At 39.3% G+C, this 16,141-nt stretch overlaps 1 protein-coding gene across 1 annotated transcript in view; it reads left to right on the forward strand.

Moving 5' to 3' along the window:
- AK9 (adenylate kinase 9) overlaps positions 1–16,141 on the forward strand; it is a 135,873-nt gene that overhangs the window by 30,385 nt on the left and 89,347 nt on the right. The window contains exons 9-12 of the mRNA XM_047102688.1: positions 7,697–7,771; positions 10,719–10,817; positions 12,513–12,652; positions 12,733–12,913. Coding sequence (XP_046958644.1) covers positions 7,697–7,771; positions 10,719–10,817; positions 12,513–12,652; positions 12,733–12,913 — 495 coding nt within the window. The remainder of the gene's footprint in view (positions 1–7,696; positions 7,772–10,718; positions 10,818–12,512; positions 12,653–12,732; positions 12,914–16,141) is intronic.

Consider the following 16,141-nt stretch of genomic DNA (forward strand, 5'->3'; position numbering starts at 1 on the left):
GATGTGTCGAGTAAGAGATTGCTACGGCTGAGGTCAGAGAGGTCTTTTCCTGCTTTCTCCTCTAAGGTTCTGATGGTTTCCTGTCTCACATTTAGGTCCTTTATCCATTTTGAGTTTATTTTTGTAAATGGTGTGAGAAAGTGGTCTAGTTTCAACCTCCTGCATGTTGCTGTCCAGTTCTCCCAGCACCATTTGTTAAAGAGGCTGTCTTTTTTCCATTGGATGTTCTTTCCTGCTTTGTCAAAGATGAGTTGGCCATATGTTTGTGGGTCTAGTTCTGGGGTTTCTATTCTATTCCATTGGTCTGTGTGTCTGTTTTTGTGCCAATACCATGCTGTCTTGATGATGACAGCTTTGTAGTAGAGGCTGAAGTCTGGGATTGTGATGCCTCCTGCTTTGGTCTTCTTCTTCAAAATTCCTTTGGCTATTCGGGGCCTTTTGTGGTTCCATACGAATTTTAGGATTGCTTGTTCTAGTTTCGAGAAGAATGCTGGTGCAATTTTGATTGGGATTGCATTGAATGTGTAGATAGCTTTGGGTAGTATTGACATTTTGACAATATTTATTTTTCCAATCCATGAGCAGGGAATGTCTTTCCATTTCTTTAAATCTTCTTCAATTACCTTCATAAGCTTTCTATAGTTTTCAGCATACAGATCCTTTACATCTTTGGTTAGATTTATTCCTAGGTATTTTATGCTTTTTGGTGCAATTGTGAATGGGATCAGTTTCTTTATTTGTCTTTCTGTTGCTTCATTGTTAGTGTATAAGAATGCAACTGATTTCTGTACATTGATTTTGTATCCTGCAACTTTGCTGAATTCATGTATCAGTTCTAGCAGACTTTTGGTGGAGTCTATCGGATTTTCCATGTATAATATCATGTCATCTGCAAAAAGCGAAAGCTTGACTTCATCTTTGCCAATTTTGATGCCTTTGATTTCCTTTTGTTGTCTGATTGCTGATGCTAGAACTTCCAGCACTATGTTAAATAACAACGGTGAGAGTGGGCATCCCTGTCGTGTTCCTGATCTCAGGGAAAAAGCTCTCAGTTTTTCCCCGTTGAGGATGATGTTAGCTGTGGGCTTTTCATAAATGGCTTTTATGATCTTTAAGTATGTTCCTTCTATCCCGACTTTCTCAAGGGTTTTTATTAAGAAAGGGTGCTGGATTTTATCAAAGGCCTTTTCTGCATCGATTGACAGGATCATATGGTTCTTCTCTTTTTTTTTGTTAATGTGATGTATCACGTTGATTGATTTGCGAATGTTGAACCAGCCCTGCATCCCAGGAATGAATCCCACTTGATCATGGTGAATAATTCTTTTTATATGCTGTTGAATTCGATTTGCTAGTATCTTATTGAGAATTTTGGCATCCATATTCATCAGGGATATTGGCCTGTAGTTCTCTTTTTTTACTGGGTCTCTGTCTGGTTTAGGAATCAAAGTAATACTGGCTTCATAGAATGAGTCTGGAAGTTTTCCTTCCCTTTCTATTTCTTGGAATAGCTTGAGAAGGATAGGTATTATCTCTGCTTTAAACGTCTGGTAGAACTCCCCTGGGAAGCCATCTGGTCCTGGACTCTTATTTGTTGGGAGATTTTTGATAACCGATTCAATTTCTTCGCTGGTTATGGGTCTGTTCAAGCTTTCTATTTCCTCCTGATTGAGTTTTGGAAGAGTGTGGGTGTTCAGGAATTTGTCCATTTCTTCCAGGTTGTCCAATTTGTTGGCATATAATTTTTCATAGTATTCCCTGATAATTGTTTGTATCTCTGAGGGATTGGTTGTAATAATTCCATTTTCATTCATGATTTTATCTATTTGGGTCATCTCCCTTTTCTTTTTGAGAAGCCTGGCTAGAGGTTTGTCAATTTTGTTTATTTTTTCAAAAAACCAACTCTTGGTTTCGTTGATCTGCTCTACAGTTTTTTTAGATTCTATATTGTTTATTTCTGCTCTGATCTTTATTATTTCTCTTCTTCTGCTGGGTTTAGGCTGCCTTTGCTGTTCTGCTTCTATTTCCTTTAGGTGTGCTGTTAGATTTTGTATTTGGGATTTTTCTTGTTTCTTGAGATAGGCCTGGATTGCGATGTATTTTCCTCTCAGGACTGCCTTCGCTGCGTCCCAAAGCGTTTGGATTGTTGTATTTTCATTTTCGTTTGTTTCCATATATTTTTTGATTTCTTCTCTAATTGCCTGGTTGACCCACTCATTCGTGAGTAGGGTGTTCTTTAACCTCCATGCTTTTGGAGGTTTTCCAGACTTTTTCCTGTGGTTGACTTCAAGCTTCATAGCATTGTGGTCTGAAAGTATGCATGGTATAATTTCAATTCTTGTAAACTTATGAAGGGCTGATTTGTGACCCAGTATATGATCTATCTTGGAGAATGTTCCATGTGCACTCGAGAAGAAAGTATATTCTGTTGCTTTGGGATGCAGAGTTCTAAATATATCTGTCAAGTCCATCTGATCCAGTGTCTCATTCAGGGCCCTTGTTTCTTTATTGACCGTGTGTCTAGATGATCTATCCATTTCTGTAAGTGGGGTGTTAAAGTCCCCAGCAATTACCACATTCTTATCAATAAGGTTGCTTATGTTTATGAGTAATTGTTTTATATATTTGGGGGCTCCGGTATTCGGCGCATAGACATTTATAATTGTTAGCTCTTCCTGATGGATAGACCCTGTAACTATTATATAATGTCCTTCTTCATCTCTTGTTACAGCCTTTAATTTAAAGTCTAGTTTGTCTGATATAAGTATGGCTACTCCAGCTTTCTTCTGGCTTCCAGTAGCATGATAAATAGTTCTCCATCCCCTCACTCTCAATCTAAAGGTGTCCTCAGGTCTAAAATGAGTCTCTTGTAGACAGCAAATAGATGGGTCTTGTTTTTTTATCCATTCTGATACCCTATGTCTTTTGGTTGGCGCATTTAATCCATTTACATTCAGTGTTATTATAGAAAGATACGGGTTTAGAGTCATTGTGATGTCTGTATGTTTTATGCTTGTAGTGATGTCTCTGGTACTTTGTCTCACAGGGTCCCCCTTAGGATCTCTTGTAGGGCTGGTTTAGTGGTGACAAATTCCTTCAGTTTTTGTTTGTTTGGGAAGACCTTTATCTCTCCTTCTATTCTAAATGACAGACTTGCTGGATAAAGGATTCTTGGCTGCATATTTTTGCTGTCTAGCACCCTGAAAATCTCGTGCCAATTCTTTCTGGCCTGCCAAGTTTCAAAAGAGAGATCAGTCACGAGTCTTATAGGTCTCCCTTTATATGTGAGGGCACGTTTACCCCTTGCTGCTTTCAGAATTTTCTCTTTATCCTTGTATTTTGCCAGTTTCACTATGATATGTCGTGCAGAAGATCGATTCAAGTTACGTCTGAAGGGAGTTCTCTGTGCCTCTTGGATTTCAATGCCTTTTTCCTTCCCCAGTTCAGGGAAGTTCTCAGCTATGATTTCTTCAAGTACCCCTTCAGCACCTTTCCCTCTCTCTTCCTCCTCTGGGATACCAATTATGCGTAAATTATTTCTTTTTAGTGTATCACTTAGTTCTCTAATTTTCCCCTCATACTCCTGGATTTTTTTATCTCTCTTTTTCTCAGCTTCCTCTTTTTCCATAACTTTATCTTCTAATTCACCTATTCTCTCCTCTGCCTCTTCCATCCGAGCTGTGGTGGTTTGCATTTTGTTTTCCATTTCCTTTAAAGCGTTTTTCAGCTCCTCGTGCCTGTTCATTAGTCCCCTGATGTCTGTAGCAAGAGATTCTCTGCTGTCCTGTATGCTGTTTTCCAGCCCAGCGATTAATTTTATGACTATTATTCTAAATTCACTTTCTGTTATATTATTTAAATCCTTTTTGATCAGCTCATTAGCTGTTGTTATTTCCTGGAGATTCTTCTGGGGGGAATTCTTCCGCTTGGTCATTTTGGATAGTCCCTGGTGTGGTGAGGGCCTGCAGGGCACTTCCCCTGTGCTGTGGTGTATAACTGGAGTTGGTGGGCGGGGCCGCAGTCCGACCTGATGTCTGCCCCCAGCCCACCGCTGGGGCCACAGTCAGACTGGTGTGTGCCTTCTCTTCCCCTCTCCTAGGGGCGGGATTCACTGTGGGGTGGCGTGGCCCGTCTGGGCTACTTGCACACTGCCAGGCTTGTGATGCTGGGGATCTGGCGTATTAGCTGGGGTGGGAAGGCAAGGTGCACGGCGGCAGGGGGGGCAGGCTTAGCTCGCTTCTCCTTAGGTGATCCACTTCAGGAGGGGCCCTGTGCAGCCGGAGGGAGTCAGATCGCTGCCGGAGGTTTGGCTCCGCAGAAGCACAGAGTTGGGTGTTCGCGCGGAGCGAGCAATTTCCCTGGCCGGAGCCGGTTCCCTTTGGGATTTTGGCTGGGGGATGGGCGGGGGAGATGGCGCTGGAGAGCGCCTTTGTTCCCCGCCAAACTGAGCTCTGTCGTCCGGGGGCTCCGCAGCTCACCCTCCCTTTGTCCTCCAGCCTTCCCGCTTTCTGAGCAGAGCTGTTAACTTATGACCTCCCAGACGCTAAGTCGCGCTTGCTGTCGGAACACAGTCCGTCAGGCCCCTCCACTTTTGCAAGCCGGACTCGGGGGCTCTGCTTGGCCGGCGAGCCGCCCCTCCGCCCCGGCTCCCTCCCGCCAGTCCGTGGAGCGCGCACCGCCTCGCCGCCCTTCCTACCCTCTTCCGTGGGCCTCTCGTCTGCACTTGGGTCCGGTGACTCTGTTCTGCTAATCCTCTGGCGGTTTTCTGGGTTATTTAGGCAGGTGTAGGTGGAATCTAAGTGATCAGCAGGACGCGCGGTGAGCCCAGCGTCCTCCTACGCCGCCATCTTCCTAGTATCCCGAAAATGGGAATATTGATATTTGTGTTCTATCACTGAAGAAATAGCTTTCACATTTTTTCATCCCCCTGTATTATCTATCTGATTCTCCACCACTTAGTTTGATAGAATGCTATTAGAATTAAGCTTGCATTCCAAAGGCTGTTTCACAAGACAATATTATTTTACTCTTAATAAGCAGCAGTATTGTTGAAAAGTGATATATGAACCACATTTTTCAAAAGTCACTACAGGAATTTATTTATGGTCAGAAGTTGGAAAACCCATGTTAAGAGACTATTTTATAAAGACATTTTCAATCTATAATTTATGGATTTATCAAAACAGCTGTACATTTTAAAAGAAACTGTTCGTTTATTTAAATTGCAATCTAAAAAATTATCCCCAGATTGGTTTCTATGGTTATCTCATTCAAAGCTGATTACATATAAACATGATTAAGGCCATTACATATTAGAATAAGACAGTTTTAATTAAAATAATTAGCATTTTAAAAATATGATTACTAAAGTTACAATTTGTGAAAAGCATATTTGATTATGGTCTAAAGTCCAGGATAGACTCTGCCAAATTTGTGTTGGAGATATTCAACAAACATTTATCAGATTTGGGTATTTGGCCACACACCATGCTGAGCAACAGGGTACAAAGACAAATAAAAAAAGAGGACTCACATTGCCTCTTCCCATCTGATAGAGAAACTAAAAGAATCTATTTCATGCTTTTTTATGAAGTTTATATGTGTTTAAAGGCAAATGAGTGGGTCGTTTTCATTTTCATTGTCCACCCCAAAAGAGGAGCCAAATTTAATCGTTTTCTTATGTATGACTTATTCCTCCCTACCTCCTTTTCTATCCCTGGCCTTTAAATTTTGCTTCTTAAGAGTAATTTGCATGTCTATCATGTTCTTTCTTCCTTCAACAGAAATATCCTGCAAACTCCTTAAGTGGCTGGCATTGGGTGTGAAATAAAGCATAATTAAAATCAGATTCAGAAAATTAGAAAACTACATTCATGGGCTTCAGATAGTCTTTTTAAGGATAAGGACCAGGTCTTCCATCCTGGAAGCCAAAACTAGACTTTAAGCCGACATGACACTTGCTGAATAGTAAAATAATTGCCTTTTATGGTAATTCCGGTGTCCTGGTGTGTGTAGAGGAAGGTGGGGAAAGCCATAAAAGGTAGGAGCCTGCAATTCTAGTCTCCTTGGACCTGGCTCAGGTGTCAATTCACTTTGGAGGCCAAGATCACCAAAATTCAGTGCTCCTCCAAAAGACATGAGGAAAGCAAGTGGGAGCATCATTTTCTGGTTTATATCTTGCTTCACCAAGGCCAAGTCCTCATTCTTGCCTGTCTTTGAATCCCAACCTGACTCCTGGTCTGATGTGGTGCATGTATCTTTAGTCTTATACTTTGGCTTAGTAAGTCCACTCTTAATAATCCTGCTTAAGAAAAGAATCTGAAATCCAGAAAAGCATTATGTACTTCCTTGTTCAGAACATGGCTATTTATGTTTAAATAAATAATATTGGCATAATGTGCTGTCTGAAAGGAAAAGAAGGGCTTAGAACCCAACCTCACATAATATTGTGAAAAACAAAATGCCTGCACGATTAATTAAGGAGATGATTTGTTCAGATTATTGCAATAAGGAGAACATTCATTAATGAGAACCTTCTCATCAAGGAAAAGAAAGGGAGACTTGGGGTTTTATGGATGGAGGCAGGTAAGCAAAGGGGATATCCTCGAGTCTTAGGAAATGATGGAGAAGGATGAAGACAGATCTTATCTGAGTCCTTGAGAAAGGATAGAGATGGGTCCTACCTCTCAATCATCCCTACTTCCTAGAAATGCAGGGCTCAAATAGAGTTCATCATTGCCAATGTACAAACATCAAATCTGGCAGATTTTAGATTTTAATATTAAAAACAAAAAATAATGGAAGAAAATTGAGAAGAACATTAATATAATCTTGAGATAGAGAAAATCTAATTTAAGCAAGAGATCCAGAAACAATGAAAACATATATTTTATTATAAAAATATTTTATTTTATAGAAGATTCCATAAGCAAAGTTAAGAGATGAATCTTTTTTACCTTTAAAGGTAAAATATTTGAGGGGCGCCTGAGTGGCTCAGTAGGTTGAGCATCCTACTTCGGCTCAGGTCATGATCTCGCAGTGAGTTCAAGCCCTGCGTCAGGCTTTGTGCTAACAGCTCAGAGCCTGGAGCCTGCTTCGGATTCTGTGCCTCCCTCTCTCTCTGCCCCTCCCATGTTCGTGCTGTGTCTCTCTCTGTCTCTCAATAATAAATAAACATTAAAAAAATTTTTTTTTCAATAAAGGTAAAATATTTGTAATCGATATGGGTTAAAGACTTCCCATGAATGTTAGAGAAAAGAAACAATCTAATAGAAAAATGCCCAGATGTTATGGTTAGACAGTGTTCAGAGATGGATATCTGAATACTGACCTCACCCATAGCCAGGGGAATAAAAAGTAGAACAAACCAATGTCATTTACAATTATCAGTTTGGCAGAAATTATTTTATGTATATATGCAGAGAGATAGACGCCCCCAAACATTTTCTATTTGGAAGGACTCTAAAACTTTGGTGGAAAGAAAAACTGGAAAAAAAAAACAGAAAGAAAATAAAATTCATGGTAAGAAGATTGTTTTAGGCTTTTGCAAAAGAGCACTTAAAATAATACACATTATATCATGCATAAAGCAAACAATTTAGCTTTAAAGATTTATTCATAGTATACTAAGATTCTGATCTTGTATTCAGTTTTGCCAAGGATCTGGCTTATAAGGGATCTTTTCTATTTTTTGCAGGAAGTAATGGCTGAACACAATTCCCAGTATCTCATTGAGCTCGATGGAAATAAGCCCCCAGAGGAGCTCTTCATGGTAAGTGCAATGTTTAGTGAGAATATCCCACAGTTTGGAAAATCAAAAAGTTACTGACTGGATTGTACTTATCTTCATAAATATCAAAAATATATTTACATTTTAGTCTGTTTGAAAAATTCCTTTTGACACTTAAAAATTTGATGTTATATCTGTTCATCTATCCATATTTAAATCAAAAGTACATTTGAATTTAAAATCTCTGTGTGACGGGGTGCCTGGGTGGCTCAGTTAGTTGGGCGTCCGACTTCCGTTCAGGTCATGATCTCGCGGTCTGTGAGTTCGAGCCCCGCATCGGGCTCTGGGCTGACAGCTCAGAGCCTGGAGCCTGTTTCGGATTCTGTGTCTCCCTCTCTCTCTGACCCTCCCCTGCTCATGCTGTGTCTCTCTCTGTCTCAAAAATAAATAAATGTTAAAAAAAATTTTTTTTAATCTCTGTGTGACAAAAAGTGTCTCAAATAACTGCCAATAAGCACATGATAAGATGCTTAACAGGAGCCATTAGGGAAATGCAAACCAAAACCATAATGAGATACCACTTCACATCACTAAAATGACTAACATTTAAAAAAAAAACAACAGGGGCGCCTGGGTGGCGCAGTCGGTTAAGCGTCCGACTTCAGCCAGGTCACGATCTCGCGGTCCGTGAGTTCGAGCCCCGCGTCGGGCTCTGGGCTGATGGCTCGGAGCCTGGAGCCTGTTTCCAATTCTGTGTCTCCCTCTCTCTCTGCCCCTACCCCATTCATGCTCTGTCTCTCTCTGTCCCAAAAATAAATAAAAACGTTGAAAAAAAAAATTAAAAAACAAAACAAAACAAAACAAAAAAAAAACAACAGTAGTAAGTGTTGGTGACGATGTAGAAAAGTTAGAACCTTCATATATTGCTGGTGGGATTGTAAAATGGTGTGGCCACTTTGGAAAATAGTTTGGTAGTTCCTCAATAAGCTAACCATGGAATTACCACATGACTCAGCAATCAACCCCTTGGTATCTATAGCCAAAATAGTTGAAAACAGGTGTTCAAACAAAAACTTGTCCATGAAGGTTCATAGCAGCAGTAATCACAATAGCCAAAATGTTGAAACAAGCCAAATGTCCACATATTGATGAATGGACAAATAAAATGTGGTGTACCTATACACTGGAATATTATTTGGCAATAAAACAGAATGGAGTTTTGATACATGCTACCACATGGATGAATCTTGAACACCTACTCAGTAAAATAAAAGTTACAAAAGGTCCCGTATGATTCCTTTTATATAAAATATCCAAAATAAGCTGATCGATCAAAATAGAAAATAGATCAGCAGTTGCTTGGGGTGAGGGTTGCCACAATGGGAGATCTCGGGATGAATGTGAAGTGATTACTAATGGATAAAGGGTTTCTTTTTGGGGTGATTAAAATGTTCTAGGAAATTGGTGATGAGTGTGCAAATTTAAATATACTAAAAACCATTTAATTTTAGCCATGCTATACTTTAAATGGATAAATTATACTTATGTGAAATGTATCTCAATGAAGCTTTTTTTAAAATAAAGAATATACTCCACACTGTATAGTCCATTCTACCTCACTGAACATTCTACACTCTCTCATCTGTAGAGTTGGAGGATCCCTGAGCTCGCTCCTTCTGCACTCTTCTGTCTGCCCTACTAAGTGCTGTTACTATCCCAGACCTTTCCCCTGAATTCCATGCCTATATAATCAGCTGCTACTCAGTATATCCAATTGGCTGTCTAGTAGTTATCTCAGATTTAACAAAAATCCCCAGATCCACCATCACCACCACCTGCCCCAGATACACTCCTGTCACAGGTTTCCCCTCTCAGTAAGCATCTAATCCACTCTTCAATCTGCTCTTCTCTTTTTTTTCACATCCCACACCCAAGCAGGCTTTTCCTTCAAAACATATCCAGAATTTGGATTTTACAAACCAGGACACTTTTCTCAAGGTAGAGGGCAGAAGCTCCAATAGGCCTTGGTTGAAACTTTCTAAGCCTGTTAAGGCTTCAATTGTCATTGGCACCCTGGTCTTCCTGCCTATTCCATTGGCCAAAACAAGTTACACAGAGAAGCTCAATATCAGTGGGATAGGGAAGTATATTCTACCCACGGTGAACTAGGGAATTAAAAAGGGAAGGGAGAGAAGGGTAAATTATGAACAAATAACACAATCCACCACAGATTACCATTGACCATCAGGACTTTGTCAGTCCACCATCTCTCATCTCAGAGTCTACGTTTCATGTTCTTCTGCATAATGTCCCTGTTAGTTTCTAATTCTGCTGTAGCAAATTAGGTGGCTTAAAGTGACAAAAATTTTATTTTCTTATAGTTCTAGAGGTTAGAAATAAAAAAAATCAAGGTGTTGGCCAGGCCTTGCTCCCTCCAAAGCCTCTAGGGGATGATCCAGCATTGCCTTTTCCAGCTTCTGGTGGTCCCAGGCATCTCTTGGATCATGGCAGCGAACTCTAAGATCTGCTTCCATCTTGACATGGCTGTATTCCCTCATCCTCAAGAGTTCCCACAGAACTAGATCTCTAAGGACATGAATATTTGGGGACCAGAGGGCAAACTGTTATGGATTGAATTGTGTACCCCCAAAAGATATGTTGAGGTCCTAACTTCCAATACCTGTGAATGTAACCTTATTTGGAAACAGGATCTTTTCAGATGTAATCAAGTCCAGATGAGTTCATACTGAGTTAGAGTGGGTCATAACCCAATATGCTGGTATCCTTGTAAGAGAAGAGACTCGACACACAGGCAGAAGATAGCTATGTGACATCAAAGGCAGAGATTAGAGGAACACCAAACATTGCCAGCAAACCATCAGAAGGTGGAGGCAAGGAAGTATTCTACTCATAAGCTCATCACTGTTACAGAGTATTTGAGATGTTCAAATGCCAATGTATTTAAATATTTGCTCTTTAACAAATTTAGACAGTTATGGACCGACTTAAATATCTGAACCTAAAAAGAGCAGCTGTTTTAACTAAACTTCAGAGTGCAGAAGAAGAAATTAATGACATAATGGACAATGTAAGTTATTTTTAACTGTTTGAAAGTCTATCTTTTCACTATATGTTGTGGCCTTAATTTAATGTATTCTTTCAAGGTATAAAAAGAATTTCAGGATACCTTTCACAAGAATGGGTTTGATTTTTAGGAAGAAGCTGTAATAATTAACACAAATTCTAGTAAACACTAAACACAACAAAACTCTTGATGGGGGTTCTGGGTGGTTCAGTCGGTTAAGTGTCCGACTTCAGCTCAGGTCGCATGATCTCACAGTTCCTGGGTTTGAGACCTGCATTGGGTTCTGTGCTGACAGCTCAGAGCCTGGAGCCTGCTTCGGATTCTGTGTCTCCCTCTCTCTCTGCCCCTCCCCCACTCACACTCTGTCTCTCTCTGTCTCTCAAAAATGAATTAATGTTAAAATATTTTTTAAAATAAATAAATAAAATAGACACAAAAGTCTTGAAACAAAGACAATAAAATCAGAACAACCACAAGAATAATGAGAAAGAAACTCAAGTTCATTTTAAAAATCTTGCAACACCAAAGAAAGCAGAGACATCATAAAAGCCCTCAGCTCTATAAACACTCATTTATTCCTTCAAATCATTGAACCCTTTTTTCAAATAACTACTGTGTTCCTGACACTGTTGTATTATGGATGTGACAGTGGTTGAGAGAGGAGCGTGGTCTGCCATTCAAACACCCTTTCCTGGAGAGAATGCTCAGCGTCTGCTTTTCAAATACTTTTCCCAAGTTTGGACAGGAAGTAGAGATGATAAGGAAAGAGTGACCGCCTCCTGGCTTAACTAGATACGTTTCAGTCCCTGGTTCGTTGTCTGTAGACTCCATCGAGAAGGGTGGTAGCCTAATGTGGCCCACTGATTAGGTTATTGGTCTCATGCAACTCCTCTAAGCAACGACAGTCTCCTTAACAGTTAGCTACTTCTTTCAAACTTCAGTTTCCAACATTCATGCAGCATCCTCCGCAGTGTGCATGCCTCTTTACTCTCTGATGCTACAGAGGTCCAGATGAGACCCCATTCTCACCTGTCCTCCACAGTCAACTCTGGAGCCAGCAGATACGTGTGAGATCTACATCTGAAGGTTGGAGAGAGCGTACCTGGATCCTTTTCCCCCCAGCAGTTGCTCACCATGCTCTCCCCGGCTCTTTCGTCCCCTGCTAAGGTAGCATGAGGACAGTGAACCCCTCAGCTATCTGCAGTCTGTGGAGAAGTGGACCTAACTTCTCTGGAGGGCACCAACAGGGGAATACTGAGGGGGACTTTTTATTTTAAAAACAAAAGAGCTAAATAAATGCAAAAAAAAAAAAGCAACCTGTATATAACATGTTACAATTTAAAAACTTAGTTAAACTAAGAATCTGGTGCATTTTCAAACCTTTTCAGTAAGAATTTTTTCAAATCAGGTAATACAAGAAGATCATAAAAAACATTCTATTACATTATAGTCTTTCTACTTTATAGCTCAAAATGCTCGATAAAATTTAAACCAGGGTCATAATAGAAATGACAACTATTTGTCTTATTACATTTTGGACAAGTACAGAATGTTTGCAATTAAGAAAAAAGCCAAAATTTTCTTAATAAATTCTTTCTTAAATAGCAAAGCACTACCAACTAAAAAATTAAATACTTCATACTGTTAATTTTAGCAAAACGATGCCCACATTTTTAGTGTGGTATTTGTGATTAACAGGATGAGCTGTTCCGTACTCTTGCATCTTATAAACTTATCGCACCAAGGTATAGATGGCAGAGAAGCAGATGGGGACGTACATGTCCTGTGACTTTAAAAGAAGGTAACATTTATCCAGGACTACCAGACTTTTCCGTGAGGTAAGTAAGATTTTCACAACTTAAATTTAAAACTTGTCCGTACCTCTTTTCAGTTGTTTATGATTATGGCATATTTTAAGTTTTCTAGGTAAAATGTACTGTCTTTCATCAGAAGAAGCATTAAAAAAATTTTTATTGAGCCCACGTCCCTATCTTCTTCCGCCTATGCCGGCACCACCATTTAAAGTATTCATATTTGGACCTCAGTCTTCAGGGAAAACAACACTTAGCAATTTGCTTGCAGAAAATTACAAAGGAAAGGTAAGTAGTCATTCAGCTAGCTAGCTATCTACCTACCTATACTTGACTATAATTTGTAGGACTTTCGGATTCACAAGATTTGTATTTAGTGTTCTTAATTTCACACTGTCAATTGGGTAATTGTTTCACTGGGTTTGGTGTGGGGAAAGCCTCCCCCTTGCTGCTTATTGCAGTTTCCGAGTCCACAGCCTTTCCCTGCTTCCCCAAAGCCCCCAGATTTGACTGCTATGTCATGTGGACTGTGCCACCCATTACCTGTTTTGGTTTCATTCATCTCCTGTTTCCTGGGTCACAGTCCTAGCTCACCATCCCTCTCTCCATACAGTCACTCCTGCCGTCATCCTTAGCATCTGCCAAGATGACCCTCTGTGGTGACAGACACCCTGGCCTGTCCATTCCTTGGCCTCTCTCCCCAGAGATCTTGTTCTCCACCCTCAGTAAAGTGAAGAGGAATTATGTGTAGTTTAGACCAGAGTGATAGCAGTAGAGGTGGTAAGGTGTAGGCAGATGGAGGGTATAATTTGAAGGCAGAACCCAAGGATTCGGTGAGGGGTTAGAATGGACAGCAGTTCTGCGAAGGCCAGTGTGCTGGAGTAGAGAACACAAGGGGGAAGGCAGAAGATGATGAGGGCCGAAGATGTAGTCAGACAGAACACTGCAGCCCTGAGAAGAAGGAGTTTGGATTTCTTTCAAGTGCTATTCCTTTGAACTCAGAGGTGACATTTTCTATTTGCTTTAACTTTTTAACTCTAACATATGACAAACAAACAGAAAAGTGAAGCTCAGTGAATTATCACCAAAAAAAACCCCATATAACCACCACCCAGGACAAATATGGAGTTGCCAGCACCCTGAAAACCCCCTCATGCCTCTTCCCAATGTTGATCCTCTTATTCCTTCCACAAAGGTAAGTTCTGCCCCGAACTTGATGGTATTCACTCCTATTCTTTTCTCTTATGGTTTTACCTTGGAAGTGTACATCCAATGCCATAGATTAGTTTGCATGTTTTTTTTTTAACTTTCTAGACTTAGACAATTTATGTTCTTTGTGCCTGGCTTTTTTCACTTAACATTATGATTATGATATTTATGCGTGTTGTTTATACATGTTACTGCATATAGCCTCGATCTATGTATTTTTTATTGCATTATATTGATTGTATTATATTATAAGTTATTTATCCACTTGAGTGTTGATAAAATTTGGATTGATTACAGTTTGAGTGTTATGAATAATATTGCTATAAACATTCTTATACATGTCTTATGGTGCACACATGGTATCTTTATATGTTTTGGAGATATATCTAGTAGTAAGATTCCTGGGACATTGAGTATGCAACTTGTGTAGACAACGCCAAACTTTTCCAAATGAATTCTATCCATTTACAACTTGATCAGCAGTGTGTGAGAATTCTGTTATTCCACATTCCTTCCAACTTTCGTTATGGTCAGTCTTTTTAATTTAAGCCATTCTAATAGGTGTATCTCCCTATGGCTTTAATTTGCATTTCCCTGAAATGAATGAGGTTAGACATTTTTTCTTTGTTTATTGGCCATTCAAATATTCTCTTTTTGAAATGTTTGCTCAAGCCTATTGGGCATTTGAAAAAAAATTTTTTTTACATATTATTGGTAGGAGTTCCTTAAATTGTCTATATGCAAGTTCTTTTTAGATAATAAGCATTATGAATATTTTCTACCACTCTGTGGTTTATCATTACCACATATGGTTTGTTTACAAACCACAAACATTATATTAAAGTATGTGTCAGACAAAGGAATTATAAGTTTAAAATATAAAGAGCTCTTACAAACCAAAGTGCAGATGAAGCCCTAATGGAAAAAAGTAGCAAACAAACAATTCCCAAAATAATAGATACAACAGCATAGCCATTAATCATGAGAAAATGGTTATCACCTCCCTGATAACCAGAGAGATGCCAAAAAACCCCAGAGATCTGTCAATCTCACTGTTGGAGTTGAAAGATCACTGTTAATACCCAATATTGATGTGTGGCTAGGATGTGGAGAAGTACATTTTCATATAATGCTTGTAAGAGCATAACCATTAGGGATGGCAATTAGAAATATGTAAGAGCCTAAAGTCCTTTGCATATCCTTTGAACTGCCAATCCTATTTTATAAATTTTTGGTAAAGAAACTGATCAAAGATAGATACATAACTGTGTTCATCATAGCCTAGTTACTATTATAGTAAAAACATGTATACCTAAATATGTATTATTAGCATTTTAGTTAAATAAAGCATAATATGTTCATCTAATATCTAATACCGTGCATCCATTAAAAATGACAGTGAAGATGTATATTTATTGGCCTGGAATAAAGTAATATAAGCATATTGAAGGAAAAGTAAAATGGAATCTAGAAGTGTGGAAGTATTATTTAAACTTAAGAGGCATATAGAAATATATTTCTAACATCCCGATATGTAGAGTATATTATCTACTCTACAATGGTCTTATATTCAGAATATATAGAGAATTATTACCCAGTTTTTTAAATGGCCAAAAGTTGAACATATGATTAAAAACAGAAGGTGAGTGATTGACCAACAGCACCCAAACAAGAAGGTCAAAATGAATTGTGATCAGGGAAATGTGAATTTAAACTACAACGAGATACTTCTTCACACCCGCTACAATGGCTAAAATTTAAAAGATTCACAAAACCAAGTGTTGGTGAAGATGTGGAGTAACTGTAATTTGTACACATTTGCTGGTAGGAAAGTAAAGTAGTTCAACCACTTTGGAAATGGTTTAATGGCTTATTGTAAAATCAAATACACATTTGGGGCGCCTGGATGGCTCAGTCAATTGAGTGTCCGACTTTGGCTCAGGTCATGATCTTACAGTTCGTGAGTTCGAGCCCTATGTCGGGCTCTGTGCTGACAGCTCGGAGCCTGGAGCCTGCTTCGGATTCTGTGTCTCCCTCTCTCTCTGCCCCTCCCTCGCTTGCACTCGGTCTCTATCTCTCTCAAAAATAAATAAACATTAAAAAAATTTTTTTTCAATCATATACACATTTACAATATGACCCAGTAATTCCACTTCTAGGTATTTGTCTAAGAGAAATAAAAACATATGACCACAAAATGACTTCCTCACAAATGTTCATTGCTAGTTTATTTATATAACAGCCCCAAACTGGAAAAACCCAAGTGTCCATCAATAGATGAATGAATAAAAAAAAAAACCTGCGGCA

This window comes from Lynx rufus, unplaced genomic scaffold, assembly GCF_022079265.1.
Source record: "Lynx rufus isolate CCGP_SWC_20201006 ecotype Redwood Valley unplaced genomic scaffold, mLynRuf1.p SCAF_6, whole genome shotgun sequence".
In the NCBI taxonomy this organism is placed as follows: domain Eukaryota; kingdom Metazoa; phylum Chordata; class Mammalia; order Carnivora; family Felidae; genus Lynx; species Lynx rufus.